The 12,367-nt window shown below is 47.5% G+C and overlaps 1 protein-coding gene across 7 annotated transcripts in view; it reads left to right on the forward strand.

Moving 5' to 3' along the window:
* Positions 1–12,367, forward strand: part of MYO9A (myosin IXA) — a 192,414-nt gene that overhangs the window by 162,544 nt on the left and 17,503 nt on the right. For 6 of the 7 annotated variants that reach the window (XM_062583530.1, XM_062583529.1, XM_062583533.1 and 3 more), the window contains 8 exons: positions 91–213; positions 734–883; positions 1,136–1,446; positions 2,505–4,199; positions 5,452–5,533; positions 6,126–6,338; positions 10,599–10,711; positions 11,143–11,300. In XM_062583530.1, coding sequence (XP_062439514.1) covers positions 91–213; positions 734–883; positions 1,136–1,446; positions 2,505–4,199; positions 5,452–5,533; positions 6,126–6,338; positions 10,599–10,711; positions 11,143–11,300 — 2,845 coding nt within the window. The remainder of the gene's footprint in view (positions 1–90; positions 214–733; positions 884–1,135; positions 1,447–2,504; positions 4,200–5,451; positions 5,534–6,125; positions 6,339–10,598; positions 10,712–11,142; positions 11,301–12,367) is intronic. The other variant, XM_062583531.1, reaches the window with a different exon arrangement.

The following is a 12,367-nucleotide window of genomic DNA, read 5'->3' on the forward strand; positions in this document are numbered from 1 at the left end:
TTTTTTTTTTTTTTTTTTTTTTTTACAAAAAGTGACACACCAGTGCCAATTTAACCAAATTTTGATGGTTTGTTTCTTTTTTTCCCTCAGGATTTTGTCAACCATTTCCATGTCCTTCTGCCACAAGGAATCAGCCCATCCAAGCACAATATTCATGATTTCTTCAGGAAAATAAAGCTCAATCCGGACAATTATCAAGTTGGGAGAACAATGGTAAATATTTATCCTCAGCTTGAGCGGGCATTTAAGATGCAGATAGATCACTTGCCCGCGCTTTTGTACCGATACATCAACATCCTCATCTGTGAGTTTAATTAACAAAACTGGTTTTCTTCTGTTTGCCAGCAACAAATGACTCAAATGAAGGTTTGAATGTTGCTAACACAGAATAGTAAGGAAGAGTTTTGTTTTGACCAAGTTGCAGCATTCTGGTTTTAGCAAGCTGGCCTTCAAAATTCATCTGCATACAGACGTAGCTTGTTGTTATGACAGCTATCATCTTGCCTTCCCAGAAGGGAAGGTAGAGGCTGCTGTGATTTATGACTCACATTCAACATTGACAGCCTCTGGCTATAGGTGAAGTTTCAGAAGCCTGTCACAGGTAGGCTAAAGTCAGCCAATAAACTTCCTTCTGGGCATTCAGTTTGCAGCAGCCGGTTGAGTTTAATCGTTTTGTCTTGTGGTCACAGAAAAACAATGTTGATTTTCCACGCTCATCTTTCTTTTTGGTCAGGTTTTTGTGAAAGAGCGGGAGCGTCAGCTTTTGCAGGACTTGCTTCATCAAGAGGTGCTCCGAAGGATCACTCTGCTACAGCGCTGGTTCCGCAGCATGCTCTACAGACGGCACTTCCTGAGCTTACGGCAAGCAGCAGTGATCATACAGGTAGGTGATGATGAGCTTGCTTAATTACAAGCCGTAACTCCCAGAGCTTACAGCTGTGTGTGTAGTTGGAATACCTGACTGATAATTTGAGTTCCCTCGCCAAGGAGCTTACAACCAGAGTTCAAATTCTAGTGCAGTAATAAATGACTACATGGGCTTGGGAGAGGCAAAGTCAGAAGGGTTGTGCGAAGGCAGATGCTCTCTGATTCTGTCGCTGTTCACGCTACAAGGAGCTGCCTGTTGTATTTGCAGCGATGCTGGCGTAGCTATCAGAGTCGAAAGCAAGGCGAACCAGCCCCAGACCCTCTCGTTCTCAGCAAAGCAGCGGTCGTTCTCCAGACCCACTGGCGGGGCTTTGTAGAGAGACGAAGGTTTCTGCAGATGCAGTTTGCGGCCCATCTCATCCAGAACTGCTGGCGGGAGTACGTGAAGCGGCGCCACGAGGCAGCCACTAGCATCCAGGCAGCCTGGCGAGGACACTGCGCAAGGCGCTTTTACCGAGTCAGCAAAAACAGTGTCATCTGTCTGCAAGCAGCCTGCAGAGGATATTTAGCGCGACAAAGGTAACGTGACTTGTTGAAGGTGTTGGGACTTATTTAAGGTATTGTGAGAATTTTTTTAATTCTGTGAATTAAAAAAGAAAATGCTTTCTGATGATGCTTGCTGGGGAGGGAGATGTGGTTGGCATGAATTCTGGCAGCGCTCAGGCTACTGTGACTTACAGATCATGGTGTCCCTTCTTAGTATCCCTGAGGCTGTCGTGACCTGCCCTGATCCTTCACTGGGCCATACTCTCTGACAGAGGAGTTTAGTTAGCTGCACATCCTACTCTTAGAATAAGCGGAGCCTATTTTCAGGTTAGAGCACGTAGGCAGTGGAGAGTTGAGGACATAAATACTTGCATGGTTTCTTTCTTGGCAGCAGTGCCGGTTTAAGTAGCTTATTTTTAACTCAGATCGGCTCGCCGATCTGATCGCTGCACTGTCTCCCAGACAGTCAGACAGCAAGTGGTGCAAGGACAGAAGCAGCGACCAGAGTTGCCTAAGCCAGCTGCTGCTGAGAGAATAGCATTTACAAGCATGCCCTGTGCAGTCTTGGCTTGCTTACTGCAGGGCAGGTCCTCGTGCATTCCAGGGAAGCACTGCCTACAAGGTGTTGAGTGATGGACTTAGGGCGAAAGAATTGGGAGTCAGGAAAAGTAAGCTGTGGGGGTATCTACTGACTGTACCCAAGTTAGTGCAGGCAGTGTGATGAAGAAGATCAGATTTGGAAAGCCAAGGCATGACGTGTTACGCTTTTCTGGCTGTATCAGCTTACAAACTAGCTAAACTGAGGGTGACGTCTGGAGCCACTGTCATCGGCACAAGAGACGCTTTTAGGGGTGCTGGTGCAATTCTTGATTAGGAGAGATGGCAGAAGAGGAGAAGATTGAAAATTCACTTTGGATATGTAATGTGTGTGCACGTCATCTTGCACTTGAGCTCCAACAAGGAGGGTTGACTGAGAGGCCTGTGGTGATGAGATGGTGAGACCTATGGTGATGAGATGCCACTGGTGCAGTGCCTTGGAGCAGTGTGATAGGGCACAAGGTTACAGTGAATTGTCTTTTTTTTCCTTGCAGGTTCAGAGCTTTGAAAGAGCAGAGATTAAAAGAGAGACAGCTGGAGAACGGCCTGTCAATTGGAGAAGAGGATGGACTGGAGGCAAATGATGCTTTGGAAATTAAGGGCTCAGACCCATCTAAGTGGGAGGATGGCTCGTTTGAAGAGAGAGTGAGAGCTATAGAGGAACATAAATCTCTGATAGAGAATAATCGGCTGAATCACACAGACTCATTGGAGAGTACTGGAAATTTGTTACACAAAAGACACGAGAGAGCCAGCAGCCAAAGTGGCATGGACACTGAAGAGGAAGTAGTTGTGAGAGAGAGACCCAAGTCATTGGAGGATCTCAACCAGAAAAAAGTGGTTCGTGCAAAAAGAGAAAGCCGGAGAATGCGTGAATTGGAACAGGCAAAATTCAGCTTGGAATTGCTTAAGGTCCGGTCTACTGGAGGGCTGTCACCTTCAGAAGAGCGTCGGTGGTCCACAGAGCTTGTATCTGAGGCACTTCATTCCCCTCAGGGAACCCCAGAGAGTGAAAGCTCTCAAGGGAGCTTAGAGATGTTAAGCTGTGAAGATACCCCAAGTAAACTTGTTTCCTTAGTTTTAGATGAGCAGGACATGCAGTCGTTTTCCATGGACACCCAGGACTCTTTACCTAGCACTCCCCTGGCTCATCTGCAGGGCAAGCCTTTCTGCACAGCAGATGTGAACAGCAATTTATCCAGTTGCAAAAGGAGGCCTTCAGACTCTGAGATACCAGATAACCGCGCTACTAAGGAACGTGAGGTCTGTGATCCCCAGAATGTGATATACAAGATGCATCCAAGAGAAACCTTCCTTTCTAGTAATCTACCGACCTTTTACATTCCACCCCAGGACAACTTAAAAGTAAAGCAGTCGTTGCTGGAGAATAACCTGAGGAACAAACCAGTTGAAAGAGAAGAGAAAACAGTTACGTTCCCTGAGGTCAAGAAGGACTCTGAGTCCGACAAGCAAGACCAGGGCAAAATCTTGGGAGGGGAGGTAGCGGAAAAGACTCCTTCCAAGAGAGAAGATCATAGGACAGCTATTGGAACACAGACCCATTCTCCAGACTCGGTCATCAAGAGATTGGAAAAACTCAATGTGGAGAAGGAAGAACGGCAGAAGCAGCTTCAGCTGCAAAATGAGAGAGAGATGATGGAGCAGATTCGCCAGCAGAAGGAAATTCTAGAGAGACAGCGCAAAGCCTTTGAGCAGCTTGAGAAACAAGGGAGGGTGGAGGCTTTGCAGAGGGCTGAGCCAAGCAGAATCAAGGACCCTTCTCTCAAACCATCAAAAAGAGCAGACAGCCGACCTCAGTCTGTCCTCATCCTGCATCCCCAGAGCAGAGGGGAGCACAGCCTCACTCCAGGTATAACTCCAGCCTTGTCAGTAGATATTAAAGGTCTCACCGTTGGGAACAGAGGAAACTCTCCCGCCCATAGCGCCCCGAAGGACAGACCTGTCAGCATGTTCATGGAGCGAAGGGAAGGTCAATCCGGAATGGTGCTCGAACCGACCCGGACAGAGCGGCCCAACTCCAAACTGGCTCTGGACTCTAGGGATTTCCCGGGCAGCCACCTTTCTCGGACGGAGCGCCTGAGGCAGCCCCGAATGCCAAACCAGGCCACCGACGAGACAAGGGCAAGCGCTATGTTCTTCACGCCAAAAGATAGTCCCTTTGGCCTCCAGTGAGTAAAAAGATGGTGTGCTTTCTTTATAGCCTTGCTCACTTAAACCCGTCAGTGTTATTTTGGGGGAGCTGTACAAAATACCTCTTGAAACAAAGACCAACGTCAGGTCTATTGACCTTCAGACAATGAATGGGCACAGATCAGAGGAAGAAGAAAATATTTGGGAGCTGGAAATATTCTTTCTAATTCTCTTATGTGATGGGTGTATGTAAACCAGGAGAGATAATCATAGGTATTAGCAGGTGAAGGGTGTTGGTAGCAAACGGAGATGATCATATCACTGTTCATTTAGGATAAATGAAAACTATATTCTAAATTTCTTTCTCAAGGTAAAAGATGAAGAAAAAATTATTAGGATTTTTGGGTGGTCAGAATAGCTATCACTAGAGAACGGGGGGATGGGAGGGAAAGAAAAAAACCTAAAAATCCCCATTCTTAATGTTAGAACGGGAATAGTCGGAATGAACACTCAAATGATGTTACCGCTGCTGGGGAGAAAAACAACAATTATCTTGAGGAGGGGTTGGGATAAGAGCATGCCTCTGGCAGTGCATCACTTGCGTGTAGAGTTACACGTCATGGTCTTAGCAGTCATTCCAGTCCGCTGCATTTGCACCGGTGCGTTGCTTAAATGACGGGCTCCTTCGGGAGCACAGGGTTTGGATGCTGCAGCAAGACTGGTCAACAGTGAACCGAGCAAAGGGGAAGCTAAACAGGATCAGTAATGAGTACTCCTTTGATGCTCTGTTAGAGGCAAAGAGGTGAGACTCTCCTTCCCAAAGGGTTCATGTAAAAACGTGCAGGAGGCTCTGGAAAATCGGTTTGGAGATGGTTATATGAAAATAATCTCCTTTTTTTATTTTTTTTTTTTTTGTCGCACTTCGTTCTGTTGGTTAGTGGGCAAAACAAGAAACAAGAAAATGAAAACTATAGTAAAAACTACTATCTTTTACTCCATTTGTAACTCAAAACTTTTCATGCTACAAGAAGACGATCACGTTTCCAAATACAGAACTTAAAAGATAACCGCGCGTAGGCACTGCAAAGAGAAGGGTGCAACTTGCCAGGCAGAAATGCAGATCTCCAGGGCCCACGGCATTAAGTCAAACCCCGCGGATTCCTAGGCGGCTGTAAATCCAACTCGTGACGCCCCATTGCAATTTGTTCTTGACCGCGGGTGCTCCATCATTGCACGCTGTGGAAAAGCCTTTCCGAGGAACTTGAACGCCTCTGTTTTGCTGTGTTTCAGCAGGGAAGCAAGTCCACAGTGCCTTCCCAAAGGTGAACTAGCTAGGAAGCCATTTAAGATTCCTGGGTCTGGCAGAGGAGAGGTAAGATGCAGCTTTCTCATTTTCTCTTTTAATTGAACAGGGGTGGGGGAGGAAAAAAAGAACCCCCCCCCACCAAGCCATTTTCTGCCAGTTTGCCCTGCAGTGCTTCAGAGACGAGAATTGTGAAGCACAAGTGCTGCTAAACACAGGGGATTTGGGGAAGGGGGATATCAAGGGTATGGCAACACTCACCTTCACTGGAAAAAAAGCCCATGTTGCATTAATTCACAGCAGTGCAGAGTTGCTCTTGGTTTAAAAAATAAATTAATTAAAAAAAACAGTAGTAAAAAATAAAGGATCTTGCGATCCTGATGGCAAACACTGTAGACCGCAGTCTTGTCTCGTTTGGTTTACCATATGTCCTCGTAACATCCATTACTGTCCATTTTCTTAGTGCTGTCTCAGCTTTTGTTTTTCCCGGTCTTTTCCATGCTACATGTAATGATGTTCTCTGTGGGATGCAATGTTACTCAGAGATGTCTTAAGGCCCTATTTGACCTACTCTGTGATGCCAAACACCCATAGAATCTCTTTTTATTTTTAAAACATTTTTTTTTGTTTTTGTTATCTGTTTTATCATTTGGTCAAGCAGGTTGCCAGACCGACCCATAAAAAGAAAGCCCGCATGGCGCGGACGCGCTCCGATTTCTTGACTAGAGGTACTTTTGCTGATGGGGAGGGGGATACGGAGGAAGATGATTACGATGACAATTTTGAGTTCCTTCTCTCCTCTGACCAACCTCCTCCTCCTGAGAAAGGGCCTGCAGCCAGGCTCGGGCAGGCCTGTTACAGTGACTCCGAAATGGTAATTTTCCAATGTGTCGGGGGTGGAAAAAAAGAAAATAATAAGGGAGCAAGCGGCTCGGCGGGAGCGTTTCTTTGCTAACCTTAGCTGCACTGATCTCTCCGCTGCTGCTGCTGCTTCTCCCCCTTGCGAGGATGCCGTAGACGGGTAAACGCGGCGAACGCAGCAGAAGCAAACACCGAACGGAGGGAGAAGTCGGTTGCGTTTCTCTGAGCCCGGGGGATGCTCTCGGCATCGATTCGAGAGCAGCTTCCGCGGTTGGCGAAGGTTTCCTGGGGCGCTGCGGTGTGTATCGCGCAGCGGCCCGTTGTTTTTAACCACGTTCGCCTCCACAGCAAAGTCCCACTAGCATCTTCGAACACGATTAACTGTGCAAATAGCAGAGATCGAAGCAAACGTTATTGACCCCAAGGCAGCAAAGAAAATGAGATAAATTTCACACCTCCCCCCTGTTAGTTTTGATTCGATATCCTCAGCTGCGCTCTCTCATGGTTATTCAGACCTCAGTTATTCGGAGTGACGCTGGTAGGCAGTATCTGAGAGGATGCAAAAACGGATAAAATGGGCAATAAAACACAGTGGTGATATGAAACAGTGGGTTTTGGGGGGGGGGAAATGGGGGAAGTAAAGTCCTTGGCTTGGCTCGGCAGCAGCCTTTTTCCCCGGACCCTCCTGCCGCGGCCTCACCGGCCGTGCTGCGAGCGGGGCACTGTGCTGTCTTCCCAGGGGCTTTTACCCCCTTACAAAGCAGCAGCTCTTTGGCCGTAAAAATCTTTTTTTTTTTGCCCTCAGCGAACAGGGGGAAAACAGCCGGGCCGCGGCTCCGCTCGCCGGCTTCGATGGCTGGCCGCCGCCGCGCATCGCGCCCGCCGGGCCGGGGCCTCGCAGCCGTGTGTGCGCGGGCGGCGCTGGGCGGCTTCGGTGGGTCTCGCCGCGTCCCCGTGAGGGCCGGCCCCGGCGCGCGGGGCGGCCGTCATCTCGGCCGAGAGCTGCCTCGCGTTGCTCCCACCGCCACCGGCGGCTGCTGCTTCCCCACAGGCCTCTCTGGCTGGCCGGTTTTGGCGTGCGGCTCCAAAGGCCGCCGGACGCGTGAAAGAAAGACCAGGCGCCGCCTTGCCCGGTGAAGCTGTAGCGGCGCGAGCCTGCCCGCCTCGCCCGGGGCTGCCTCGAGCGAGCCAGTGAGTTTGTGTGGCCGGTGGCCCGGAGCAGAGGCTCTTGCAGCGAGCGCTCGGAGAAGAGGACGGGGGTACCGAGGCCGTGCTGCGTCCTGCTCCAGCCCCGGCACCAAAGCCGCGAATTGGCGGGGCGCTAGCCTGAGCCTATCCATAACCTGTCACCGGCCGATCCCAAGCGTGGGTCGCGAGCCGGCGGCGAACGGAGAGCTCTTGCCCTGAGCCGCTTTCCAGAGCCAGGAAGCCCTTCAAGGCAGCGTGCGGGAGGCTTTCGCCCCTGCCAGAGCAGCTTTACTCCCTAGTCTCAAAACCTAGAGAGGCTGCAGTGATAGCAGAGGGAAAACGTCACGCTGTAGTAGATCCGAAACAGCGGCAGAGCAGAGACGCGCAGTAGTAACGTTAGGAGGAGCAGGGAGGCAAGATCTGTCGGCGGAGGCCGAATCCTTCGATGAGAGCGGCCTGAGAGCACGTTTGGCCTCCCTACAACCAGCAGAGAGAGGCGCGAACTGTCCCGGGGGTGCCGCCTGCAGGCAGCAAAAATAGGTTTAAGGAGTCATCTTAACGACGAGGCTACGTGCCGCTTCCTGCCGGCCCAGTTCCTTCTCCCCGTTTTCCTTCGCACGCGCAGGAGAGGACCCGTTTCGGACAGCCCTTTGAGCACATCAGTACTCCCTCTGCTGTGTTTTGCCTTATAAAAGGGCCCTTTTAACAGAACTAGTTAACAGTTTTAACAAAACTAGTTAGAACTAGTTTTTCCCCTCCTTTCTATCGAGGACTGCGTTCCCACGTCTCGCGTGGGAAGGTACCTGCAGGAAAACGGGCCGGCTCGCTGATCAAGGCCCGTGACACCGCTCTGTTGAAGCACTTTGCTGCTTGCGGTAGCTGTCGTCCGGTTATCGTGAGCTTTTTCATTATCCCAGGTTGTGTCAGCTTTGGGTCTTGGCTCACAGCTGCCTGCCTTTGGGGAAGAGCAGGATTTGTACACGTTTTGGTTTAAAAACCCAACCTGCTTGTGGACTAGCTGCGACGTGCAAAACAGTGCGGGTGTCCCGTAGAGCGACGTTTACGGTGCTCTTGGAGCTCCCTCCATCAGCCTGCCGGAGTCGGTGCATGCCGGTACGCTGTGAGCTGCTCCGAAGAGGAAAAAGAAATTAAATTCCCCTCTGAAATTTGGTATTATTAGCCAGCAGAGCACTGAAAGTGATTGAAAGGGTGAAGTTACTTAAGAGCAAAACGTTATCCATGGAGGTAAATGGGTCACTTATTTTAAAAGGAAGTAGTGCATGTGGACTGAATGCAAACCTCTTTCTTGGTTTGCTTTTTGGATTTATTTTTTTTTCCCTCCTGTGTCCACGTGCAATTTATGTGTGACCATCACTTAATTGCAAGAACTACAGGGACGACAAATCCTTCCGTGATTTTTTTCTGCAGCGGCAATTTTGCCTTATGTGCTGCCATCTCCCGGCTGGTAGGGAAGTTAGTACTTGGCTGAAAAATGTGAAAAAAAAAAAAAAAAAAAAAAAAAGAAGAAGAAGAAGAAGGAGAAGGAGAGCATTTAAGTGGTAAATGCAACTACCTTGGAGCCCATATTTTGTAGAATTTTGTTTGAAGCCCTTTTCTTGTTTAAAAGGGCTTGTTTAAAATGCCCATTCAGTTGAGGCATTTAGATAAATGGGTCAAATAGAAAAGGAAAGAATGGCACTCTTTGGAAAATGCTGTGTTGCCTTTTAGCGCTCATCTTGTTTGGGAACAACACTTTCTAGGTTTTTTTTTTTCCCCCATAGGGCAAGAACGTTTTTTATTTTTGTGCTGCCCTACTGACGGAAATGCCCGTAGCTTTTTTTTGACGATCATGCCACCAAAGTCACCGAGTTCATCGGGGCTAGTAGGAACAGGACAGCTGAGCTCACCACCTTCAGCTTGTCCTCCAGCTTCGGTGGGGGGGAATAAGATCTCCCCTCTGCTCTGACGCAGTGACAGTCCTTTTCCAAATACCAACAGGACTTTTCAGAATTAAAAAAAAAAAAAAAAGAAGAAGACAAAATCCATAGCTTTCTTCCTACAAGCTAACAAACTAGAGCAATTTTAGTAATATCTCCCAAGATAAATACTATTGTTCACTTAATGCAGTGGTGGAGACTTTGCAAGTACGTGAGGAGATTAGGACTAAGGTAACATCTCCATGTTAAGTGCCTCTCGGGACGTTTTCTTCGGATAATGGCTATGAGTCATTAAAGCATAATGTTATGAAAGCAGCCGATCTCTCCTAATGCTCCAGAGAGGGAAGAAAACACCGTCTCTTGCATCATCTCCCATAGCATGCAACGTAATAGTGCAAAACCTACCATCGAATAGAATGAAATAATTTAGAAATGCATTTTCAAAGTGGCATATGTAACATCGTCCATGGGATGCTATTACATTTAATTGATTGTGAATTCATCTCACTCTTAAAAATCATCCCAGGGCATTTTAAATGGTGATGGAAAGCAGAGATCCTTTGTACTGAAGCTGCTTCATACCTTATTTCTAAAGGAATCGTTTTAGCTAGTCCTTAGCAGAAACGCTTAGGAGTTTTATTCTTTTCTTTTTTTTCCTGCAAAGTCTACAAAATGGCTTAAGGAGAGGCAGGTTCTGCGAGGATGCATGGATATGGTTGAGGGTGCCACGTTATTGAGAGCTTCTTTGCTGCTAGAAACGCCGCGGATGATTAATTTATCATGGGTAACATCACTGCTCTTAAACGGAGAGTTGGGCTGCTCACTCCGCGGCAGTGATCCAACTGGCTGAGCAGTTTTGCATGCTTGGTGATGCGGACCTGTGGCTCGGTGTGCACTAGCTTTGATCTTCTGTTGCTAAAGGAGTGAGAAGGTTGGACTTGGAGGTGGAAGTTCAGTAAGGTTTGGTAAAGTACTCCTCTGATTGAAAAAGCTGCACAGGACCTTAGTTTTTCATTGGTAGGCAGACAGAAATCAGGACGTGCTTTTCAGACATAATAGATGAAATGTCAAATTTATCTAAGAATGTCACCTGACAGCCGAAGAACTGTCTCGTTTTTAAAATGGTTTCACTCTCGGAATTGTTGCAGACTGTACAGCGATTTGCATCTGGTGAAGGCCAAACTAAACTTCATAAAACCATGTCTCAGGGTGAGATTGGGAAGCTAGCAGCTGCACAGAAGAACCTGGCTCCGGATGGGAGGTAAGGGGTAAGGCTGGACCTCGTGAAACTGGGAGATGAGTCCATCCTGTGCCATTCTAGATCTCCTTTGTGTTGATGGAGCTGCTGCAGGCCCCAATTCCATGTGTTTCCAAAACCCACTTTTCTATCTAAACCAGCAGCAGACGAGCTCTCAGTGACATGTTTCATACGTGGCTGCGAACGTGCCCAATTAGAAGGTGTCCTGTTCATATTTTAATAAATTTTTGAAGCAATGAGAATACGTCCCATCCCAAACCACCTCTTGTAGGTGAAACTTGCAGTTTCTTGTATTTGATGAGGATGAGTATCCTGGTTTCCTTGCTAGCAGTTGTGTGAATTTAACTCTTGTTTTTAAAGGGCTGGAAGATCGAGATTTTGTGTAGGACGTTTTCCTAATTAAGGCAGTTTCTCTTTCCATGGATTATTTCCAGGCCTCAACGAGCCAAGATGAGATTCTGGGTGAAGGGGAAGCAGGGAGAAAAGAAGATGCCACGGGAGAAGCTTGCTACCCAGTCTGAGCTGCTCGAGCTTTACGCAGAGCAAGAAGCACCGAGCAGAGAGGTGATTCCTGGCTTGCAGCTGGGGGAAGGTAAGTTTAGGTTGAGCACTGGGCAGGTTTACACGCTGCTTGCAGGGCATCGGAAGGAGCAAAAAAGTTACGTTCACCATCTTAGCAGAGATGAGAGGTGTAGCTACTTTAAAGCTAGCTTTACCCTGCTTTTTACAGCGTAGCCCAATATGTAATGACTTGGGTAAAGGTGCAGAATTTAGGAAAATAGTTATATGTAGGGTCAGGGTATCTGTAAACTAGACAGTCGTATATGAATGCATGGTCTAGAAGAGACTGCTGTATGAAAGCAAGTTAGAAAACCATATTCAAAGTGCAGTTTGCACAAATGGATAGAAGGTACTAGTTGGTCTTTTCTGGTCTGGCCACAGAGTTGCTCAATGAATTTTTCAGTGCTTTGCTTGATGGAGTGGAGATTATTCTCCTTGAGTTCACAGATGACACCAAGTTGAAAGGATGGTAAGGAGGTTAGAGGGCAGGATCCAGAACTGGTCTTGATGAAGTCAGAAGAAAAAATCAGAAAAAAGTACATGCAATGTAATGAAAAATGATGCCATTTCCTTTCAGATTTTTAAATAGTTTTACGAATAGAAATTACCACTTTATTCCTTAGGATACAGGCCAGACTCTTTCCCTCCCTGCGAGGAGGTGCTGTGTGCTGCTCAGAAGTGGATTCTGTGCCTTTTGAGTAGCACATTCCATTTTCCAGCAGTGACACAATCCCCATGTCACTAATCCCCACTGTAGCCATCTGGCCATTGACAGATGTTTCCCCTTTTGACAGAGAGAAAAACCAATGGAGAAAATAAAATTTAATCTCACTGTAAATATATAAATAAAGCCCTTTTCTCCTCTACAGGTTTATTCTGAATCCTGCCTCCTTATTTTAGTGACTGAACTCTTTCTCCCACATGTTGCTTTGCCACATGTTGCTGTCATTACAGCTCTGAGAGATTAAACTTGATTCCTCACTCATGGAGACTTCATCAAGAACCAGATTTTGATTGCTACTGAAAAAAGGCCTCTACTTCTCTTCTAGAGCTTAGACAGTTGAGAAAAAAAAAAAAACATTTCTGTTGCTTGCAGCT

Source organism: Rhea pennata, chromosome 10 (genome assembly GCF_028389875.1).
Source record: "Rhea pennata isolate bPtePen1 chromosome 10, bPtePen1.pri, whole genome shotgun sequence".
In the NCBI taxonomy this organism is placed as follows: Eukaryota; Metazoa; Chordata; class Aves; order Rheiformes; family Rheidae; genus Rhea; species Rhea pennata.